This window comes from Bos indicus, chromosome 29 (assembly GCF_029378745.1).
Source record: "Bos indicus isolate NIAB-ARS_2022 breed Sahiwal x Tharparkar chromosome 29, NIAB-ARS_B.indTharparkar_mat_pri_1.0, whole genome shotgun sequence".
NCBI classification, from domain to species: domain Eukaryota; kingdom Metazoa; phylum Chordata; class Mammalia; order Artiodactyla; family Bovidae; genus Bos; species Bos indicus.
This window is the reverse complement of record NC_091788.1, coordinates 28,821,822-28,845,055: the sequence shown is the minus strand read 5'-3', so window position 1 is coordinate 28,845,055 and position 23,234 is coordinate 28,821,822. Positions and strand designations below refer to the sequence as shown.

Here is a 23,234-nt window from a genome sequence, read left to right as displayed (position 1 = left end):
AGCAGTGGAGCCAGTAAGCCAGCGCCACAGCTAGAGGGTCTGAGGGCCACAGCAGCAAATCCGTGTGTCACAACTAAGACCTCATGCAGCAAAATAAATAAATAAATATTTTTTAAAATAATTTTAAAAAATAAAGAAAAACCAAATAAATTAGCAGGTGTACAGGTCCATCTAGTCAAGGCTATGGTTTTTCCAGTAGTCATGTATGGATGTGAGAGTTGGACTGTGAAGAAAGCTGAGCGCCGAAGAATTGATGCTTTTGAACTGTGGTGTTGGAGAAGACTCTTGAGTCCCTTGGACTGCAAGGAGATCCAACCAGTCCATTCTAAAGGAGATCGGTCCTGGGTGTTCTTTGGAAGGAATGATGCTAAAGCTGAAACTCCAGTAATTTGGCCACCTCATGCGAAGAGTTGACTCATTGGAAAAGACTCTGATGCTGGGAGGGATTGGGGGCAGGAGGAGAAGGGGACGACAGAGGATGAGATGGCTGGATGGCATCACCGACTTGATGGAAGTGAGTTTGAGTGAACTCCAGGAGTTGGTGATGGACAGGGAGGCCTGGCGTGCTGCGATTCATGAGGTCGCAAAGAGTCGGACACGACTGAGCCACTGAACTAAACTGAAGTTCATGAATAGGAAGACTTAATGTTATAAAATGTCAGTTTTTTCCTGACAATTCAGTTTAAATTCCACAAAGTTTTCAAGGACTTGATAAGCTAAAGGTGCAAGGTTAGACAAGACAGCTTTGAAAAGTAACTGGGGAGGATTCACTCTGCTGCTGCTGCTGCTGCTGCTAAGTCACTTCAGTCATGTCTGACTCTGTGGGACCCCATAGACGGCAGCCCACCAGGCTCCCCCATCGCTGGGGTTCTCCAGGCAAGAATACTGGAGTGGGTTGCCATTTCCTTCTCCAATGTGTGAAAGTGAAAAGTGAAAGTGAAGTCTACCAGATAGCAAAACATTATACACCTCTAGTAACTGAGATAGCATGGGATTCATGCAGAATTAGACAAATAGACCAATGAAACAAGCTATACATGTATATATGGGTATTTGATGTGTGATCAAGGAATAATTGCAGGTCACTGGGACTAAGCAATAAGTCATGCTGGGATAATTGGTTACCACCTGGAAAACAAACAAAAAAAAATATCCCTACCTCAAGCCCTAAAAAATAATCAATTCATGATAGATCCAAGACTTAAAAGTAAAATTTGAATATGTTTAGAAGAACCAATGGGAGAATATTTCCTTATTTTAGTATAGAGAAGAATTTCTTCAAAAATAGAAAAAATGCACTAAACATAAAAACAAATATTAATAAATATATCTATGAAAAATTAAGAACATTTATTACAGCATAAAGAAAGAGAAAATATGAGGCCAAACTTGTTCTCTCAACATCTCTAATTCACAGAGAATTATTTTCCAGGCTATATAAAACTCTTGAAAGTTATTGAGAAAAAGAAAAATAAGCCTCCGAAAAATGAGCAATAGATAGAAATAAATACTTTTCAGGTGAAAAACACAAATGGTGGATAACACTTGAAAAGATGCTTAGCTTCATTATTTAATCGGGAAAATACAAATTAAGACAATAATAAAACATTATTTTGCATCCTAGATTGTCAAAAACTAAGAAATCCACCAACTATTATGAAGATGTGACTTTAAGGACATTGGGGCAATCAATTGATTTGGAAAACAATTTGTCATTAGCATCTGAAATTGAAATTTGTATGCCCTAAGACAGACCCAGAAATTCGACAACTAGGTTTAGGTATTCTGTAAAGAAAATCTTAATGATACTGGGGGACATACAAAATAAAGATTCAGAGCAGTAATGTTTATAATAGAAGAGGAAGAAAAAGAACCATTTGATATAATAAGTGAAAGTGAAGTCGCTCAGTCCTGTCGGACTCTTTGCGACCCCATGGACTGTAGCCTACCAGGCTCCTCTGTCCATGGGATTTCCCAGGCAAGAGTACTGGAGTGGGTTGCCATTTCTTTCTCCAGGGGATCTTCCTGACCCAGGGATTGAACCCAGGTCTTCTGCCTTGCAGGCAGATGCTTTACCGTCTGAGCCACCAGGGAAGTTCCTTACTACATAGTAAGGAAATTATTAAAGACATTCTGCTGCAAAGAATCATTGAATTGTCCTAGATCCCCAAAAGCAACCAATTTAGACCAAAGCTCCACTTCCTATTACCCAGTCAAAACCCAAATCTTATAATAGGTTCTGACAACTTCTTACTAGAGCTTCCAAGGTGGCCCAGTGGTAAAGAATCTGCCTGCCAAGCAGGAGTCCCAGGTTCAATCTCTGGGTTGGGCAGATCCCCTGAAGAAAGAACCGGCAACCCACTCCAATATTCTTGCCTGGGAAATCCCATGGACAGAGGAGCCTGGTGGGCTACAGTCCTTGGGGTCACAGAATCGGACTTGACTTAGCACAGATGCACCTTCTTACTGAGGGACCCCATGATATGAATGCCCTTAGCTGCAAAGAGTAAGAATCCCGACATGTTAACAACGAGTGTGTTCCTGGTGGTCGTTTCTTTAGCTGGGTTGGTGGCGGGGGTAGGGGTGCGGAGTTAGGCATTGACAAGCTGAACACAAAGTACAATAACTGGTCTGGTCTCTTTTTCTTCCTGGACACACGAGCAGACAAATAGTGACATCAACAGCCTTTGAAATCTCCACTTGGTCCAATCTCCAGTGTGTGATCTAGATGTGACTCACAGACATTGGTGCTAAGGAAGTCAAGAAACTGTGGAGTTGAGAGTATTAGACATGATTCCACATGGACACTGAAATTGCCCAGGAATGAGGGGACAGAAGCTCAGCCAGTGAAATGATGTCTGGGCAACTTCCCCTTCAGCTAAGAGGAGATCATTCCTGTCTTCTCTTTTGTCTCAACTTCCCTCCAACCTTTGGCATCTTGAAACAGAGGAAGATTTGGAAATTGGGACCAAACTCACACAAAGAGGGAAACAAACTAAAAACAAGAAGGCAGAAAGGGTAGGATCTCACGGCCAAAGAGAGTGTCCTGGGTGGTGGGGGCTGTGGTTCTAGTGGTCAGCGAGGGGCTGTACCATTTCCAGAACACTCAAGGGCTGGTTTACACACAGACCTAGTGTCTTCATAGCACCGCTGTCCTCCAACCTCATACAGAAAATTTACAGATGAAAGTGGGGCTCAGAGATGTTATATGACTTTTTCAAGGTCCCTCTGCCAGTAAGAGCTGGAACCAAGACTGCAACATCCAATCCCACCTGAATTAGTATCATTTACCCCACCAGCCTGGTCAGCAGGAGCCCTGGCTTCATTTCCAGAAAACACAGAAGAAGCCAGAGAAGCCAGGAGCCAGAGGTAGGAAGAAATGTCCTCTGGAGGGTGCTTATAAAGAGCACCTTACAATCTCTCTCCTCTTTCTTCCCTCTTACAAGCAGTCAAAGAGTTACAAAAACACAAAACTCTAAGACCAGGGGGTAAGGAAGATACTGTTTAATGTGGTCACTGGTCAGCACATCACCAGGGTCCCAAAGCAGAGCCTCCTCGAAATAGCTGGAGGCAGCTCCCATCCACCAACGTCATTCCCATGACTCACACAGTCAGCTCTTCCTTAGTGTGTGGGAATGAGACAATCAGGATGCCGTGGGGGTTGGGGGCAGGTTGCTGGAAATGAGCATCACGGCCTCTGAGAGCCATCCAGACATGCCTTGCTTTTGGGAAGTCCCCTTGGCCTTCACTCCACGGATCCCTGAGGGCCCTGGATGCTTGAACTGAGAGAGGAGAAAGCCTTAATATCCAAAGGAACAGCTCAGAGTGAAGGGACCCTTCAATCCCCATCAGTTCTTAGCACTTGGGTCTGCAGAGTCTGGGAATGGAAAGAGGCTGTGTTGACAGCATCTCTAGGGAGGGATCATGTGACTGTGGGGCAGAGAGTCCTCCCCCAGCTGCAGAGCCTCCAGGCACTGAGTCACCTGCCCATTCCTACCCACCTGAGGACCACCTAGACATGAATCTGAATTCCTTTGAGACTTGTCCTTTTCCCCAAGAGAAACACACCATCTTTCTAGAGTATAGAGATTTGAGTCAAATCAAGCTGCCATTAAATCATTAGGAGACAACTTGGTTAGTCTCCCCAAGTCCAATGTATAAGCCAAAGAGACCAGAGAGGACTGCTAACAGCAGCATTCGTGCAGGGCAGGCAGTCACGCAGTCAGACAGGCTTGGGGGGCTCTGGACCTGGGAAATCCCAAATTGGCTGGATGTGCAGTAAATCTCCAATGGCACCCCACTCCAGTACTCTTGCCTGGAAAATCCCATGGACGGAGGAGCCTGGTGGGCTGCAGTCCAGGGGGTCGCTAAGAGTCGGACACAACTGAGCAACTTCACTTTCACTTTTCACTTTAATGCACTGGAGAAGGAAACGGCAACCCACTCCAGTGTTCATGCCTGGAGAATCCCAGGGACGATGGAGCCTGGTGGACTCCGTTCTATGGGGTCTCACAGAGTCAGACACGACTGAAGCGACTTAGCAGCAGCAGCAGCAGCAGTAAATCCATCCTTCCTCGTCGTTTTGCCGAAAGTTTTCACTTTCGTCTCAGGTTCAAAGGTTATGTTAACAAAATAAACCACTTGTTATACACAAATAAACAATACCAATATTTATTAGAGAATTACCTAGCTTACTTTCAGTATAGTAACATTAAAAGAAAGGTGAAATAGAAACAGCAGAGGATACTTCACCAAATTGGGTTTTGACCAACATCCAGACTCAAATAGTGCTGGGAAGTCCCATGTCACGGCACATCTGGAATCCCACTTGGGAAAAGGTCCTAGGCAGCTCATCTGCTCAGTGTGTGAGACTTAAAGATTGCTTTTTCGGGTTCCCATTTATAATTCCAGGATGCAAACAGATATCATCATCAATCTGAGCAAATTGCATCTCTGGCTTCTGGTTAATGCTGTTTGTTTTGTCTTGTAAAACTTGGAATGTTGTTAAGCCTGGGGCTTGGTTGACCACCCCCACTCCAAGGACTCAAAAATTTCAAGATTTGTCTCCTATCTTGTCTATGGTGCCACAAGTCTTGCCCTCGCATCGGGCAGTTAGGGCGCTCACAGTCAGGGCAGTGTTCAGGCAGGTTAGAGGCAAGGTGAAAGGCCTGCTCTGCTTTGTCTCTGAAGCCCAGACAAAACTATTTAATTTTCCTAATACTTGCTCATCCTTGGCGGACTTCAGTCTCCATCTGAATACCCCCTTCATCATGCTGGCCCCACAGATCCTTGACCCCATAAATTCTACTCTGCTCTGCCTGCATGCATATACCCTGCACGCCCCATGGAATTATCACTTCCCTTGTGCTCCTCCACTTCTGCAATACCAAACTCTATTTTCTGACACCAATTTCTATTCTTCCAGCTCTGACCCTCTGTTACTTTCACTCTGTCTGTTCTTTACCCCTTGGAAATGCCCAGTTTGTAGAGAACACAGTGTTCTCTTGCCCTGATTGTCTTAATCAGACTTGTTCTGCATTTGAGGGGAGAAGAAGGCGTGAAGGAGGCCTTCCTCTTTCAGGCTATGAAGGCTGGGGCTGGGGCTGAGACTGGGGCTGGCATGGAGGCCAGGCTGGGACGGGGGAGGAAGGGAGGCAGTCAGCTGGGTTAGGGGCCCCACAAAGGAGCTGGCCAGGAACAATGGGGAACAAAGGCTGGACATTCTTCCGCTGAGCCCCCAGAGCCTGGCCTTGGTCTTCCGGGAACAGCTCCAGGAAATATCTGAGATTCCAGATTTGGAAGGAAGAGACCTGTAAACAGGAGCTGGGCTCTGAAAGGGGAGAGCAGCGGATCTCTAGGGAGGGGGTGGGGAGAAGCGGGGTGTGCGCTGACATTGCAGGCTCAGAAGCTACAGGTCTGTCTGCTCTAAACACAATATTTCAGGACTGGGAAAACGATTTATTTTTATTTTATTTTTTTGCCACACTCATGTGGGACCTTAGTTCCTTAACCAGGGATTGAACCCTCACCCCCTGCATTGGAAGGTGGATTCCTAACCACTGGACCACCTGGGAAGTCCCAGGGCTGGAAAAAAATCTTAAAGGTCATTTACTCCAGCTATCTTTCCAGGGCCTGAAAAATATCCCAGCCAAGGATGCTCAAATAGTTTCAGTGATGGGGTGTGCATAAAAATAAATAAATCACAGTACTGGCTAAGCTTTACTGATCACTTACGAAGCAAGTGGACTTCCTGGTGGTTCAGACGGTAAAGTGTCTGCCTATAATGCAGGAGACCTGGGTTCGATCCCTGGGTCGGGAAGAGCTCCTGGAGAGGGAAATGGCAACCAACTCCAGTACTCTTGCCTGGAAAATTCCATGGATGGAGGAGCCTGGTAGGCTACAGTCCATGGGATTGCAAACAGTTGGACACGACTGAGCGACTTCAATGTCAATGTCAATATCAATACGAAGCATCAGGCACTGTTTTGGTTGATTTTATGCTTCATCTCTTCTCTTACTCCATCTCTCAAAGTAGGAACTATTATTGTTGTTATTATTATTATTCCCTCTTTACAAATAAGGAAACTGACTTTCAAGGGTTAAGTACTTGCTCAAGGTCTCCCAGAAGTTTATGTCTGTCTCTGGGCTGACTACGTGAACTATAGGCATCTCCCAGACTGTCCCAGAGTCTCTTATCTTCCTTATCTTCTGGATTACCACCCCACCTCTCCCTGGGAAATGGACATGAGACACTGCCCCCCATGAAGTTATCTTCCTTGTCGCTTTTCTCTACCTTTAGCCTCAGAATGCCTGTGCCCTGAGATCTCAGCCCTGGATTTCTAATCCACTCTAGCAGTGGGGTAGGGGTGAGGGGTGTCATCTGGAAACAAAGGAATTGGGATTGGGATTGAATGGTTCACTAGAGGCTTGGAATTAAAGGAACGAAACTCCTGGAGTTACAGTTAGGATTACCTCTAAGAAATCCCAGACTAGGGTTTGAGGTTAGAGTCAGAGGTTATGACTAACGGGTCAAGGTCATAGAGTCTCTCTCCTCTGGTCTCCTCCCAGTTCTCCAAGGCCCTGAAGGCCGGGCAGGAAGCATCGGTTTCCTCAAAGCTGCTTCCCTCCTGGGGCAGAGTCTCGGTCACAAACAACCACCACCAGCCCGCCCCGCCCCTCCTTCCCCCGCCGCTGTGAGCTCAGAGCAGTAGGGCCAAGTGCTGCGGACCAGGTCAGAGCCCCGCGAGCAGCCATGGGCGCTGGAGGAGCGCGCCTCCTCGGGGTCCACTGGGCCCTGCCTCTCCTGCTCCTCACGGGTGAGTACCGCCGGGCCTCCCCGCTCCTAACCCGCGCACCCCTGATCCAAGGCCTGGCCGAGGCAGGGGAGGCCCTTACGCCTCTGTTTCCCTTGGGCAGTGGGGGTAGCAGAGACAATGGTGATGATGATGGTGGTGCTGTTAAGTGCGAGACAGAGAGACAAACAGACTGAGAGCTCCATGGACCCTCACTGCGTGCCACGTGTGCACACTGGCCCTCTCGCCTCCCTCCCAGCATGTTATCTAGGAGCTTATTTGGAGGTGCCAGCAGGACAGCACAGCTTATACTCTTGACCGAAGACCGGTCCTTCTCTATCATGGACGGTCGTCCTCTTTGACTGATGGCATAGCTTCGGGAGGGACACACACAGAGTGGTGAGGGAAGAAGGGGACACCAGCCTAGCCAGCCAGATCAGCTGAATCAACCCTGGGGTGACAGATGTCATAAGCAGATCACCCTCATGTCCCCAGTATGTTATTTGGGAACTCATTTTCAGACACGAGGAGGCAGATGAGACATGCAGGGGTTTGGGGGCCCTACTGGTAGTTGGACTGGGCCCCACCTCCTTTCCTGTCCCTAGGAAGCATGGCCCAGGATTTCCCACCCCAGATTCTAGTCCATCCTGAGGATCAGCTGTTCCAGGGCCCTGACCCAGCCAAGATGAGCTGCCGGGCCTCAGGTCAGCCACCTCCCACCATCCGCTGGTTGCTGGACGGGCACCCCCTGAGCATGGTGCCCCCAGACGTTCACCACCTCCTCCCTGACGGAACCCTCCTGCTGCTGCGGCCCCCTCCCCGAGGACGTGCCCACGACGACCACACCCGATCCACGGACCTGGGAGTCTACACCTGTGAGGCCAGCAACCGGCTGGGCACGGCAGTCAGCCGGGGCGCGCGGCTGTCCATGGCTGGTGAGGCCTGGGTGGGGAGACTTGGGAGGGGATGGCTGGGTGCGGGGCGGTCCTAGGTGGGAGACCTGGGAGGTGGGGCTCTGAAGAGTTCAGCACAAGGCAGAGCCCAAAGGTAGGTGATATAAAGCAGGTCAGAAGTGCCAAGGTGGGGCCCGGATGGAAGGGCTGGGGCCTGTTGCGTGCCAACGCTCTGTCCTCCCCACAGTCCTCCAGGAGGATTTCCAGGTCCAGCCTCGGGACACAGTGGCTGCAGTGGGCGAGCAGGTGCTTCTGCAGTGCGAGCCGCCCTGGGGCCACCCAGAGCCCACTGTCTCATGGTGGAAGGATGAGAAACCCCTGGCCCTGCAGTCAGGGCGGCACTCGGTGAGTGTAGCCCCTTCCCAAACCTCATCCTGTCCGGGCCACAGCTGTGCACACCCGAGGTCCTGACCCACTCCCCCCGCCCCAGCCCCATGTCTCCTGCAGTATTTGAGGAAGGGGCGGCCGTGAGGCCTTAGGCCTTCCTCCGCACGTGGGAGACTTCTCAAGACACCTGGTCCTGACAGGTGTCCCAGGGCTCCCTGCTGATGGCAAGAGCAGAGAAGAGTGACGCGGGGACCTACATGTGTATGGCCACCAACAGCGCAGGACAACGGAAGAGCCGGGTGGCTAGGGTGTCCATCCAGGGTAAGGGGAAGGCGGTCAGCTAACGCCAGGGCCAAGGTGGGGGGCACCAGTCAGCATGGTGCCCTCTGGTTTGGGCTGGGGTTAGGCGATGTGGGGGTTCGACCCAGGATCAGGGTCAGAGTGGTGGGGACCTCATCTAGAGGCAGTTCCTCCATCCGAGGGCTTCCCTCATAGCTCAGTTGGTAAAGAATCTCCCTGCAGTTCAGGAGACCCAGGTTTGATCCCTGGGTCGGGAAGATCTCCTGGAGAAGGGAATGGCAACCCACTCCAGTGTTCTTGCCTGGAGAAACCCATGGACAGAGGAGCCCGGTGGGCTACAGTCCATGGAGTCGCAAGAGTCAGACACGACTGAGCTGCTAAATCATCATCATCCTCCATCTGAGGATAGACATTGGAGAGCTCACGACGGGGGCAGTCTGGGAGTTCTGGCTCCTCTGTGGCTGAGGGATGCTCCACTCTTCAATTTCTTCCCTCCGACCTTTGAGCCCATCCCCACCCTGTGTGCTCCCAGAGCCCCGGGACTACAAGGAGCCCCTGGAGCTTCTGGCTGTGCACATTCAGCTGGAAAACGTGACCCTGTTGAACCCAGACCCCAAGAAGGGCACCAAGCCTGGGCCAGCTGTATGGCTCAGCTGGAAGGTGAGGCCCGGGACCTAGGGGTGAAACAGTCACAGCTCCAGAAAGGGCTGCTCACAAGAGCCCTGAGTCCTCCCTGCCCTCCGTCTTCCAGGTGAGTGGCCCCGCTGCACCTGCTCAGTCCTACACGGCCCTGTTCAGGACCCAGGCCGCCCCTGGGGGCCAGGGAGCCCCGTGGGCAGAGGCCCTGCTGGCTGGCTGGCAGAGCGCAGAGCTTGGGGGCCTCCACTGGGGCCAGGACTACGAGTTCAAAGTGAGACCGTCCTCCGGCCGCGCTCAGGGCCCCGACAGCAACGTGCTGCTCCTGAGGCTGCCTGAACAAGGTCAGGAATGGATGCTTCCAGAACCCAGTGGTATACCCCCCAGCCCCTTTCTATCCCTCTGTAGTCAGGAGGAAGAGGAATAGTGGCTTCCACTCCTGGGCCCCCTCTTGTCCTGGCTCTGAAAGCAGAGCTGAGAGAAGCTCTTGTTCTTGTCAGTATGGCTGGAACCTTATGTCCCCAGTCCTGCTCTTTTCCCTAGAAAGAGATTCCTGAGGATTCCTTCAGCATTCCTGACAGTTTGTCTCCCTGCCCTCCAGTGCCCAGTGCTCCTCCCCAGGAGGTGACCCTAAAACCTGGCAACGGCACTATCCTTGTGAGCTGGATCCCACCACCTGCTGAAAACCACAATGGCATCATCCGTGGCTACCAGGTACCCCCCACAAGCTGACGCACCCCTCCATGGTGTTGCCAAGACTTCCCTCTTCCCTGGCTCTGGGCACTAAGAAATGGCACCTGCAGAGCAGGGACTCTCCTGTTTGCCAGACACTGCCAAGCGCTTACCCACATGACCTCATCTCATCTCACAGTCTCTCCTGGGTTGTTATCCCCAGTCTACAGACGTGGAAAGTGAGACCAGGGTCACAAGTGCGGGAAAACAGAACAGGACGAAACCAGGCTGTGACTGACTCTGTTTCTAAGGCAGTGGTGCCAGCGTGTGATTCCTGGACCGGCAACATCAGCATTGTCTGAGAACTTGTTAGAACGCAGATCCTTTGGTCCGTTGACAGGCTTTGTGGGTCAGAATGTCAGAGATGGGTCTGGCAATCTGGATTTTAACAAACCCTCCAAGCGATCCCAAATCATACTGATCTGTGTGAACCACTGGTCTAACACCTACTTCGGAAGATTGCTTTTGTCCCTCCTCTGTCAGTCTAGAGAGAAGTCTCACCCGCTTTGTAGGGGAGAAGGAAATAGGAAGGGTGGGTGCATGTGGGGGTGTCTCCAGGTGAATGCTAGGACAGGGTGGCCACATACCCAGAATCTGATCTGCAGGTGAAAGGGCTTAACTGCTGTGATGGTTTTGGAGGGGGGCAAGCTCACCTCTGTTTGTGTCTCAGGTCTGGAGCCTGGGCAACACCTCATTGCCCCCAGCCAACTGGACTGTGGTGGGTGAGCAGACCCAGCTGGAGATTGCCACGCGCATGTCAGGTTCCTACTGCATACAAGTGGCTGCAGTCACTGGCGCAGGCGCTGGGCAGCCCAGCAGCCCTGTCTGCCTCCTATTAGGTGAGGACAGTGCCCTCTGGCCCCACCCAGACCCATCCAGGCCCCCTTTCCACCATTCTGTCTCCCCACTCATGCTTCCAGCTCCTTCCCCCTTGTCTGCCCACCTTCATTGCCTTGTCCTGAGCTCAAATTCCCCTACAGAGCAGGCCATGGAGCGAGCTGCCCAGCAACCCAGTGCGCACAGCCCATGGACCCTGGAGCAGCTGTGGGCAGCCTTGAAGCGGCCAGAGGTCATTGCCAGCGGGGGTGTCGTGCTGTGGCTGCTGTTGCTGGGCATTGCCGTGTGCATCCACCGCCGGCGTCGAGCTGGGGTGCGCCTGGGCCCAGGTGAGCAGGTGACGAGCACTCGCAGGTGGACTGGCTGGCCTTTCCTGGGTCCCGCCAGAATGCAACAGAGCTTTGGGCCAGGTGCTGGAGACTCTGGGCTGACCCTTCCTCCTGCCCTCTCCCAGGTCTGTACAGGTACACCAGTGAGGATGCCATCTTAAAACACAGGTGAGACAGGAAAGGGGCAGAGGTGAGGGAGGGGCCGAGGGACAGTGGAGCTGGGACAGAGAACTCGCTGAAGCATTCTTCTCCCCTGCATGCTGTGTCTGACTCCTTGCGACTCCACAGACTGTAGCCCACCAGGCACCTCTGTCCGTGGGATTCTCCAGGCAAGAATACTGCAGTGGGTTGCCCAGCCCTCCTCCAGGGGACCTTCCCAACCCAGGGATTGAACCCACGATTCTTACATCTCCTGCATTGGCAGGCGGGTTCTCTACCATTAGCGCAACCTGGGAAGCCCCGTCTCCCCTACTGCCAGGCAATTTGTCATCCTAACACCTGAATCTCCCCTGAACTTCAAGTGAGAATTAATTTCTCTTTCATTAATGTCACTATCACACCATCTGACAGGTAAGTAACTGGCCCCACCCAGACAAGGTTACATGGCCAGTACCTGCCTTCCGAAGCCCTAATCTGGTGCTCTTGTTACTGAGATCTCATTAATACTTACTGCACTCTCCTGCTGGATGGAGAATAACTAGCACGGGAGGACCAGTCTGATTTCTAATTCTCTCTGTACATCCAGCATCTACCTAGCAGTACCTTTGAGTTCAGCAATCACCTACCGCCATTGAGGCATCTTTCTTTCACACTAATCCACCCACAGTTCCAGCAGAGGGCACTCTGTCCCTATGTGATGCTTCTTATCCTTGTTCTCAATAACCCTGCCCGCCTGCAGGTATCCATCCATCTGCTCTGAGTGCGTTTGGCTGCCAGAGCAAGTCTCCAGTTATGAGACAAGACGCTAAGAAACAAAACATCCTTTTTTTTCTCCTATTGGCTGAGTTTTGCACTAAACCATTTCACCTCTGCCCACCTTCTCCTGCTCCTTACCTCATTAGAGTTCATCTGAGAGATTTCACATTCCAGATCTGCGTCTTTCCACAGGAGTGTATCAAGCACCTATTATGGGCCAGCTCTCAGGCTCCCATTTTGCTGTCAGTTTCTCAGCCCAGAGCAAGGTTCCATGCTGGCTGATAACTGTGTTCCTGTGTTGCTCTGTGCTCCCTGGTCTTTCTCTTCCAGCTACTTCCTGGGCTTAGTCTGCGCCTTCCTGAACTTTCCCTGTCTCCCCTGGAACATCATCCTTTTCCTCAAGGGAGATTCCATTCTGATCACCTTGTTCATTCATTTCTTTAGACGAGTCACTGTCTGCCAGGAGAACACTCAGTCTAGCCGAGACAGGCACACGCGTAAATGCAATCCCGAGCTGGGAGTGCAGAAACAGAAACATGTACAAGGAGTACATGTACAAGGAGTACAAGGAAGGGGCTGGGTGGGGAACCACGGGAGGAAGATTTCACATCTCCCCTGACTGCAGATGTAAAATAGCGAGCTGGTGGGAAGCTACTATAAAGCACAGGGAGCTCAATTCAGGGCTCTGTGGTGATCTAGAGGAGTGGGAAGGGGGTGCGGGGGAGGGAGGTCCAAGAGGGAGAGGATATATGTAAGTATATGGCTGATTCACTTCATTGTACAGCAGTAACTAAGACAACGTTGTAAAGCAATTATATATTTTTAAAAACACACAAAAAAGTTAAAGCTGAAATAAAGAGGGAAGGCAAAGGGAATAGCAAGAAATAGCCTGCTATTTATAGGGAAAGACAAGCCTTTTGGTTGGGCTAGGGCCTCTGGTATAGGATGGGTCAAAGCAAAAGATAAAGCTGAGGAGCTGGAAGCTAGGCCAACGAGGGCCCTGTTAGCCACACTAGGCAGCTGTGCTCCATCTTTGTACATGGGGAGCCACTGAGGGTTTTAGGCAGAGAAGTCCTTTGGTCTGATCCCCGCCGGCATGGCGCCCCATCCAAAGGGAACCAGGCTAGAGACAGAGAAGCCAATATTCAGGTAGCAAACTCCTGCACTGCTGGCTGAGTGATCTCTCACTTCCTCATCTCAGCTTACAGCATCAGCCTTGTAAGGAAGGTCTTACTGTTGGAGGAACCAGGGCTTAGAGAGGCTAATAGACTGAGCTGGCCCAGGGTTGCACAGCTAGGTGGCACCAGATCTGGCTCCCGATGTGTATTCTTTCCATCTCAGCACACAGCCATCTGTCTGTGATACCTCCCAGCTCTGGGGCAACTTGGACGTCCTCTGATCTCAGGATAAGAAAGGGGCGCTGCATTTGGGACAGCAGATCAGAGATCTTAAGGAGTCTGTGGGGGCCTGTAAAGCAGTGAGAATAAAGCTGGTACCACCATCTACTCTACCGTTTCTGCTACCTGCTGAGCTCAGGTCTTGACCAATCACGTTTTCCCTCCACCTGCTTCTCTGCCCCGCCCCCATTGTCCAGGATGGATCACAGCGACTCCCCCTGGCTGGCGGACACATGGCGCTCCACCTCCGGCTCTCGAGACCTCAGCAGCAGCAGCAGCCTCAGCAGTCGGCTGGGAGTGGACCCCCGGGACCCGCTAGACGGTCGCCGCTCTTGTGAGCATGCCCTCCCCCAGGGGTGGGGGTAGGGGGCCTAGCAGCTGAGCGGGGCTGCTGGAGAAAGGGGGCCATGGGTGGGCTGCATTCACCATAATCCCTCCTGTCATTTTTTACCGCAGTGATCTCCTGGGATCCCCGAAGCCCTGGGGTGCCCCTGCTTCCTGACACCAGCACTTTCTATGGCTCCCTCATCGCCGAGGGGCCTTCCAGCCCCCCAGCCCGGCCAAGCCCCCAGGCCCCAGCTGCCAGGCGGCTCACACCCCAGCTGGCCCAGCTCTCCAGCCCCTGGCCCAGTTCAGACAGCCTCTGTGGCCGCCGGGGCCTCTCTTCCCCGCGCTTGTCTCTGGCCCCTGCAGAGGCCTGGAAGGCCAGAAAGAAGCAGGGTAAGGATGGGGGGATGCACGCAGCCTGAATCAGGGTTTACGGGGCACGGGAGCCTCGGTGCTAGTCGTGGGCTGCCCTCCACCCGCAGTCTGTCCTAATGGCCACCTATTACCGCGCACCCAGACAGGAGTATGCTGGCCTCAGTTTTCCTTTCTTCTTTCTTTGGGTCTTTGTTGAGCCACGCAGGATCTTCTTTCATTCATGCGTCATCTTTGTTGCTGTGCACGGACTCTCTCTCTCTAGCTGTGGAGTGGGAGCTTCAGTAATTGTGGCCAGTAGGCTTGGTTGCTACGAGGCATGTGGGATCCTACCTCCCCGACCAGGGATCAAACCCATGGCCCCTGCATTGCCAACAGATTCTTAACCACCTGACCACCAGGGAAGCCCTAGGCCTCAGATTTTCTTTACACGGGGCTCTTGCTTGGGTTTTGCACACCAGCAGTGAGTCCTGTTTCTGCAGTCAGCTCAATTCAGCGAATACTGAATAAGCATCACTAGGGGTGGGATAGGGCTTAGGGGAACACAGTGATACTAAACAGAATCCTTGCTCTCTACCAGCTCCAAGTCTAATGAAAGTGCCTGACCAGCACACGGGTAATTCTAGAACCTGGAGCAGTGTGACCAGTGCTAGCACGAAACCTCAGGCTTGCATGACCTCTGTACTATGTAATATGTACATATGTGCTATGCACCATGTACGGGTCCTGCCCAGGTACTGACTCCCAGCTTGCTTCCCAGAGAATGAGCATTTCCTTTCTGTCCAACTTTCTCCTGACTTCTAGCTATCTGCTTTGACTTTCCAGAGAGAAATAAGTACAGTCTCTATTTCTTCAGCAACTACTCTATGTTAGGTGCGTTACTCATATTTGTTATCTCACTGAATCCTCACAACATATTGGCAAGGTGTTATTTCTCTAATTTTACAGATAAGAGGATCAGAATGGGGTAGCTTGTTTTAAACCCTACGTCGGTAAGCTGCAGATCTCAAATTTGAAACCAGAATCATCTGCTTCCAAAAGTTACTTTGAATCTCTCTGGGAGCACCCCTGGAGAAACTGTCCTCTCACTGACTCTGTTTCTCCATTTCTGAACCCTGACTTCACTCTCCACCATCTCCATGAGCCTCCTGTACTGATTAGTAAGATTTATAAACATTCAGCAGCCAGTTTTGTTAAGAGGATATAATCCAACTTTTATCAAGATAAAGATAGATTTAGAGTAATTAAGGGCTTGGCCAATATCCAGAATTTTATGACTCTAAATATTAGCGAAGCTGGCATCCTTTCCAGCTTTGCCTCAGAGCTATTGCATTAGAAATCCTCTGTGATCATGAAATACCAGCTAAAAAGAGGTTGCATAAATCTCATTTTTAAAGTAGCTTTTTCATGGATAACCACACTGATTTGAATATAATGTATGTCCTACTTGAAAACATTAATGCTAGCCCCAAAAGAGGAGCAATTTCCTATAGTCAGTTGTTAAGAAAGGTTCCCATTCTGAGACGAAGTTTCCTAATCTCACTTGGAGATTTAGGTCCTCATCACACCCCTTTTCTCCGTCATCCGGCTCCGCGCCATCACTGCTCCAGGATGGGGTCAGCATAGTAACTCCCTTGCGCTCGTGGGCAACAGCAACAGCCACAAGGTCTCATCCAGAGGGACTTCCCTTGTGGTCCAGCAGTTAAGACTCCGCACGTCCATTGCAGGGGTCACAGGTTCAATCCCTGGTTAGAAAGCTAAGACCTCACAGGCCACGCAGTACAGCCTGATGGTGGGGGAAAAAAAAATCTCATCCAGAGGCATGGAGCTCCTCTACTGCTGTCATCTAGTCCAAAAGTCTGCTGATTCTTTGTCTTCGAACGCTGACAGTCTCTCTCAGTGCCCCTCCTTGAGCTGCTTATTCCTTTTTCTTATTATCTGACCTTAGTTGGGTTTTTTTTGCCTCTGTACTAATAGTCTGAAAACAGCTGTCTCATCCATTATGTCAGATTCTTACTTCACTTTGCCAATACATATTTGAATATCCTCGTTAAATAATTCACTCAAATATCTATCGCAATTCAGGTATACCCAACAAGATTCCACCTCACTTTGATAACATTAGTGTATAGTTTAATTCAAATAATATTGACACTGCTGCTGCTGCTAAGTCGCTTCAGTCATGTCCGACTCTGTGCAACCCCATAGACGGCAGCCCACCAGGCTCCCCCGTCCCTGGGATTCTCCAGGCAAGAACACTGGAGTGGGTTGCCATTTCCTTCTCCAGTGCATGAAAGTGAAAAGTGAAAGGGAAGTCGCTCAGTCGTGTCCGACTCTTAGCGACCCCATGGACTGTAGCCCACCAGGCTCCTCCATCCATGGGATTTTCCAGGCAAGAGTACTGGAGTGGGGTGCCATTGCCTTCTCCAATATTGACACTAAATTCAAGTACTTCCAAGCAAGGTGGAAAGCAGGTATTTTTTTGGGGGGGGCGGTGGTTACCAAAAATCCTTTAGAAGAAATAAAATGAGCTGGGATAAATACAGCCTTTTCCTTCACCTTCCACACAAATCAACACCAACAGCATGTGCCACCACTTGTGAGCTTAGGCAAGAAGCCAGGCCCAAGACAAGACAAAGCTGGTGAGAGTGGGGGTTGGAGCACTCAAAGCTGGCCTCCAGGACTCCCTGGGTCATACAACAATTAAAGGAAATGAGTAAAAGCTAAACCAGCCAAAGTACAAGAGGAAACTCTGGTGGAGGAAGTCTAGCCATTGTGTGAGTTTTCGGCCACTGTACATGGGTTTCTAGGGCCCAGGTGGATCCCTGATGAATGCCTTGTCCCACTTTGAACCTGCCCATCGTGGCCCCCACATCTTTTATATTAGATTGACGAGACAGCTCTGTGTCGAGAGTCCTGCTGGTCTCTGCTCCCCTTTCCTAACTGGGCTTTTGATCATGTGGCATTAACCTGAAGGCTATTTCTTTTCTTCTTTGACTGATGTTCTAGTCCAGGTCTTGGGGAAATCCCTTCCTTTTATCACTCTTTCTCTTCTGGCTTAAACTTAGATCATTTTGATTTTGGCCCAATGAAGTCATTGCACACAGTCGGGGCTATTGTACTGCCACGATTTACTCAGAGCCCGGTCTCCTAAGTGGCCATGTGGGCCTGATGGTAGCTGCCATCTCATACGTGATTCTTCTCACCTTGTGTTTACACCTGCACCTCTAATATCATCCATCCATTCACCCATTCACTCAACACGTATTGAACGTCCACAGGCAAGGCATTGCCCACCTGGGTGAGAATAACACACTGTCCTACTCTAAAGTTCCTCTTCCCACCAGCTGACTCTCTCCCATCACACCTGGCTGGTCTGGGGCTCCCATCTTTTGTCTTCCTCATTCAACTCAACTTGAGAGCTCAACTCCTCTCTCCAAGTGAGAGACACCAGGTTTATCAGGACAAGACTATCCAGAGCCAAGTGAAATATATACCATATGAGAAGTGGAAATGAACAGATTCTCTTCAAGGAAAGAAAGAGGATTTGCCTTTACAGAGTCAAAATTCATGAAAGTAGGAGGTAGTGATGAGAGGGTACAGAGATCAGGAAATTGTCATGTACACAGTAGAGAGGTTTTTTTTTTTTTTTAATTTTTAAAAAATTTAAAAAAATTATTTATTTGGCACCAGGTCCTAGCTGCAACATGTGGGATCTTTTATTATAGTTGCAGCCAGCTCTTAGTTGCAGCATGTGAGATCTAGTTCCCTGACCAGGGATCAAACACGGGCCCCCTGCATAGGGAGTGCAGAGTCTTAGCCACTGGACCACCAGGGAAATCCCCAGACATTGTTTTTAAAACTATCAGATGCCAGCAACTTTCCAATCTGTTTTCAATTGCTTGGTAAAACCATCCTTTGGAGTGGCTGCTTACAAACAAAACAGGCTCAGGAAGGTTGATGCATTTATTTGAGGTCACACAGCTAATACTCGGCTGAGCCAGGCTATGAGTCAGGTGATTTAACTCCAAGCCTTGTGCTCCTTCCATTATTATATCACAGCTGCCTGGATGGAGGGAGATTATTCTCTCTTGTTTCTAGATTCAGAGAAAAGCTTAAGTGGATGATCAGGCTGAAGACAGAGCCTATGGCTGGGATCTGAAAGGCCCACCTTGATTGGCCACCAGCTCCGCAACTCTTTGTTTTGCAGAGTTGCACCAGGCCAACAGCTCCCCACTGCTCCGGGCCAGCCACCCTGCAGAGCTCTGGGCCTGCGAGTTGGGCAACAGAGGCTCCAAGAACTTTTCCCAAAGCCCAGGTGAGTGGAGGGCCCTGGGAGGCGAATGAGGGAGTGAGGCGTGGTGTGGGGCCCACCAGCCCCTCCATCTGGCTTCTCCTGTCCCTGAGGAGGCTGGCTCGGTGGGGGGTGGGGACAGACAAGCTGCGGCCTGGGGGCAGTGAGGGTTCTGCAATCTGACGCCCAGGCTCTTGTTCCCCAGGAGCTGTGCCCCGTGCTCTAGTGGCCTGGCGGGCGCTGGGACCACAGCTCCTCAGCTCCTCCAGTGAGCTGATGACTCGCCCTTTGCCCCCAGTACCCCTCGCTCCCCGTGGACCCCCCACTCAGAGTCAACAGACCCAGTAAGAGGGCCTGGGGTCAGGAAGCAGGGCGGGGCACTGGGGATGTGGGAGGTGTTTGCTGAGGGGGCTGGGGGAGGGGTGGCAGGGACCGGAAGAACTGCACTAACCATCCTGCTGTCTTACCCCAAACAGGCACTCGGGGGAGCCCCCAGCCCCCACCTCCCCTCCACCGCCAGCAGCCCCCGTCCCCGCCCTCATTCCCTCTGGTACCCTCCACGTCTCCAGCCCCCAGGCCTCTTCCCTCTCTGGTCCCAGCCCAGCATCCAGCCGCCTGTCTAGCTCGTCGCTGTCGTCCCTGGGGGAGGATCAGGACAGCGTGCTGACCCCTGAGGAGGTGGCCCTGTGCCTGGAGCTCAGTGAGGGTGAGGAGACCCCCAGGTGAGTGGCCGGAGGGGAGCCAGAGGATACAGATAAGCTGGAGACAGGAGTGTGCCTTCCACTTTCCTCACTGGACTGTTTCTGCCCCTGCCCAACAGCATGCCATCTCCCCTTTGACCTCTCCCTAGGAACAGTGTCTCTCCGATGCCAAGGGCGCCTTCCCCTCCCATCACCTATGGCTACATCAGCGTCCCCACGGCCTCAGACCTAGCGGACATGGGCAGGCCTGGAGGAGGTGTGGGGTCCGAGGTGAGGGGCTTGCTGTGCCCACCTCGGCCCTGCCTCACGCCCACCCCCAGTGAGGGCTCCTTGGCCAATGGCTGGGGCTCAGCCTCAGAGGACAACGGCCCCAGCGCCAGAGCCAGCCTGGTCAGCTCCTCCGATGGCTCCTTCCTCGCTGATGCCCACTTTGCCCGGGCCCTGGCCGTGGCTGCGGACAGCTTTGGCTTTGGTCTGGAGCCAAGGGAGGCAGACTGCGTCTTCACGGGTATGTGAGATCACTGTCCCCAACAAAGAGTCGAAGTATCCTCACCATCGTCACTATGTCCCAGCCCCCAGGCCAAGTGCCTTACTACATACATTCAGCATTAGCAGCGGCTCTCTGAGGAATATTCTTTATCATTCTTTTCCAAATGAGGGAACTATAAGTCCTATAGGTTTATTAATTTGCCCAAGATCACCCAGAACAAGGATAAACTGTGCAAGTTAAAAGCCCAGAGGCAGGGACTTCCCTTGGTGGTCCAGTGGCTAAGACTCCATGATCCGTGTGCAGGGGTTCCAGGTTCAAAACCTGGTCAGGGAACTAGATATCACATCCTGACACAACCAAATAAATAAATATTTCTTTTTAAAAAAGGCCCAGAGGCAGCCAATTACATGGTCCATACAGCTACCTCTAGGACCTTCCTCTTACCAAATGTGGGGTGCAGGAAAGGTTGCCCTCCCCAGCCCAGTGACAGATTTGTCCACTGTGGGAAGTTCTGTTCTGTCTCTTACATCCCGCTGAGCTGTCAAAGCCTTCCTCCTCTCCCATCTATGGCTGGGTGAGGTGATGCTGGGCTCCCTGTTTCGTGTGTCTAGCAGGTTGGGACCATCGTTCCCTAGTCAATGGCAGGTAGTGAGGGCTTCTGAGGCCCCTTCGGTGTTCCCTTCCTCAGACATATATCCCCTAGACCTAGCTTTCAAACCCTAACTCTACATTCTTCCCCCTAAAAAAGCAGTCAGGATTGTGGCGAACAGGAGAGCAGGAATTACCTAGCTCAGAAAGCCAGGGCCAAGCTGGGAGGAGAGAGTTCAAGCTGTTCTCTCAAAGAAATCAATGAACGTTTTCCTTTCCCTGGGGCGGAGTACCCTGGGGATGTGTCCACTGGGGTGATGGACCGAGTGGGGCTGGGTTATGTCTAGGGTCGAGTGTATGCCTTAAGCAGCCCCACATCTTCTGCCCTAAACTAGTCCCCAAGACTGAAGGCCAGCCCTCCACAGAAATCTCTACCCTCCCTAACAGATGCTTCGTCACCTCCCTCCCCCCGGGACGACCTCTCTCTGACTTCCACCCTTTCCCTGACCCCGTGGGAGTGGAGGTCAGACTGGTTGGAGGACATTGAGAAAAATCCTACCCAGTGGCTGGGAAGGGGGCTGCCTCCCTGGCTGCCTGAAACTCGGATCTCTTCCCAGAAAAGTCAGCTCAGCTCTCCTGTGCCCAAAGCTGGCGGTAAGTGTCTGGTTGGCTGATGCAGCGATCCATCTTGACTGAGGGGTTTTATTGTGGTTCGGGGGAGTCAAGAGGGGTCTGGAAGGAGCGATAAGGAGCAGGGGGGGATAACTCCACCCTCCTTCAACTTCTCCTAGACTCCTCCTGAGCTGACCGCCCGACTGCCAAGATGAGAACCAGACCTTCCTCTCCCATCAGCCACTGGCCGGGGCTATGGACTGTGGCTCTTGGCCTGTGCTTCGCTGCAGTTGGGGGGTCCACCTTGCCTGGCTTCTGGCATTCTCCCTTCCGGATTGTGGGAACAAATGAAAGCAAAACAAAACAAGAACAAAGCGGACCTGCAGCCTCCAGGAGCAAAATGTCATCTCTACCTGGCTTGCAGCCCTTGCCTTTCCCTCTGCTCCATCCATGCCCACAGTCAGGTCATTTTGGCCTGAGAGGCAGCCCTAAATCCTGTGTGTTCCCTGCTCCACCCCTGCCTGGGTCACAGGAAGTGGGGGAGCCAGACGTCTTCCTGGAGGACAACACTGGCTCACGGGAAAGGACTGTGGAGCAGGGAGCGTCTCAGGGCCTCCTCTCAGCCTTTTCCAGTCCATTCCCGGTCTCGCCCCAACCACACTGTGAAGGGACATAAAGAGGGGCTCCACTGAGGCAGTGAGGCCCGGCCTCGGCACCAAGGCAAAGGGTTCAAGATGAATCGAGGGAGGAAGCTGAAGTGGGACAAGTGTGGGACAAATGCACCCTCCTGACACTGTTGTTACTATGAGTTGTCACTGAGGAATTTGATACCATAAAGCTGCCATGACTTGAGTTCTGTGAGATCGCTCCGTGGAGCACCATATCCTGCAGAGGGTGCCTGGGTTAGAACAGCACCAGGCATTCACTAATCCTCCGGTGTCGCTCCTTCTGTTCTGTTATCCAGGGGAGAATTACCTGCATCTTTCAGATTTTAAGCAGAATCCAGAAAAGGCAGGGATGAGGGTGTTTCCAGGTTCTGCGGGTCTTAGCAACTCATCCCGTGAAGATGACTCCTGCTTTCAGCAATCCCAGCCCCCAAGACCAGTCCCAGATAGTTTCTTAAAATGTACGAAGTAGCTCCATTTCACGAAAGGTAGGAACCACCTGTAATGGTTGGCTGGTGGACACCCTTCAAAGAACAGGACAGAGAAATGGAGGAGGAGCAGTACCTGCAGAGCCTAAGCCACAGAAAACCATCGGAGGGCAGGCAGGGCTTTATCCTCCTCTCTTGGAGGGAAAGGTCAGGGGCAGAATCCACACGCTGCGAGCATGCTATTCAGCACGACCAGGGTCGTGATCTCAGGATGAGGACTCAGTGCCCCGCCGGATACACATCCGTTCCACTGTCTGCTTTTCCTTTTTAGGATTTTGTTTTAGTTTCCTGTTCAAACCCCTTTTGAAAACATGCCAACTTCATATGGCAGAGCACATGAGAAAAAGAGATTTGTATGCACTTCGGTCAAACTGGCAGGAGAGGTCAAAGCTTGGGGTTGGGGGTCAGCGGTCATTCCCTGAGAGCCCCGGGCAGTCACTGAGCAATACCCAGGTCTATGCAGTGAATGGTGCGGACCGTGGGATCAGGAGTGATGGCGACTACAGCATTCGTGGCCAAAATTTTCTTTTTTTTTTTTTTTTTTATTTGGTTGCGGCAGGCCTTAGTTGTCACATGTAGGATCTACTTCCCCGAGCTGGGGTCGAACCCCGGCCCCCTGCATTGGGAGAGCGGAGTCTTCGCCACTGGAACACCAGCGAAGTCCTGTGGCCAAATTTTTTTTTTAAATTTCTCTGCCAGCCTAACCAATTACATATGAGCCTAATCTGGCTAATCGGGCTTCCCAGGTGGCACTAGTGGTAAAGAACCCCCCTGCCAATTCAGGAGACATAAGAGACGTGGATTTGATCGCTGGGTCGGGAAGATCCCCTAGAGGAGGCCATGGCAACCCACTCCGGTATTCTTGCCTGGAGAAGCCCCCCGACAGAGGAGGCCGGTGGCCTACAGTCCACAGGGTTGCAAAGAGTCAGACACAACTGAAGCAACTTAGCACACTAATCTGGCTAAGAGGTGGCCGTCT

At 51.6% G+C, this 23,234-nt stretch overlaps 1 protein-coding gene across 2 annotated transcripts; it reads left to right on the top strand.

Annotated features, from left to right (window-relative positions):
• Positions 1-7,160: 7,160 nt before the first annotated feature.
• ROBO4 (roundabout guidance receptor 4) lies at positions 7,161-21,954 on the top strand. 2 transcript variants are annotated; one of them, XM_019954978.2, is made up of 18 exons: positions 7,161-7,316; positions 7,898-8,227; positions 8,433-8,590; positions 8,773-8,893; positions 9,405-9,532; positions 9,624-9,852; positions 10,110-10,222; positions 10,911-11,079; positions 11,221-11,406; positions 11,532-11,574; positions 13,916-14,052; positions 14,175-14,438; positions 18,628-18,735; positions 18,917-19,055; positions 19,188-19,433; positions 19,562-19,920; positions 20,938-21,144; positions 21,282-21,954. In XM_019954978.2, exons 1-18 carry the CDS (start codon positions 7,253-7,255, stop codon positions 21,290-21,292), a joined length of 3,012 nt encoding a protein of 1,003 aa, XP_019810537.2. In that variant the 5' UTR covers positions 7,161-7,252; the 3' UTR covers positions 21,293-21,954. The 2 variants fall into 2 exon arrangements, with proteins under 2 accessions (XP_019810537.2, XP_070639240.1); XM_070783139.1 differs by having other exon boundaries at positions 7,227-7,316; positions 7,902-8,227.
• Positions 21,955-23,234: the final 1,280 nt, after the last annotated feature.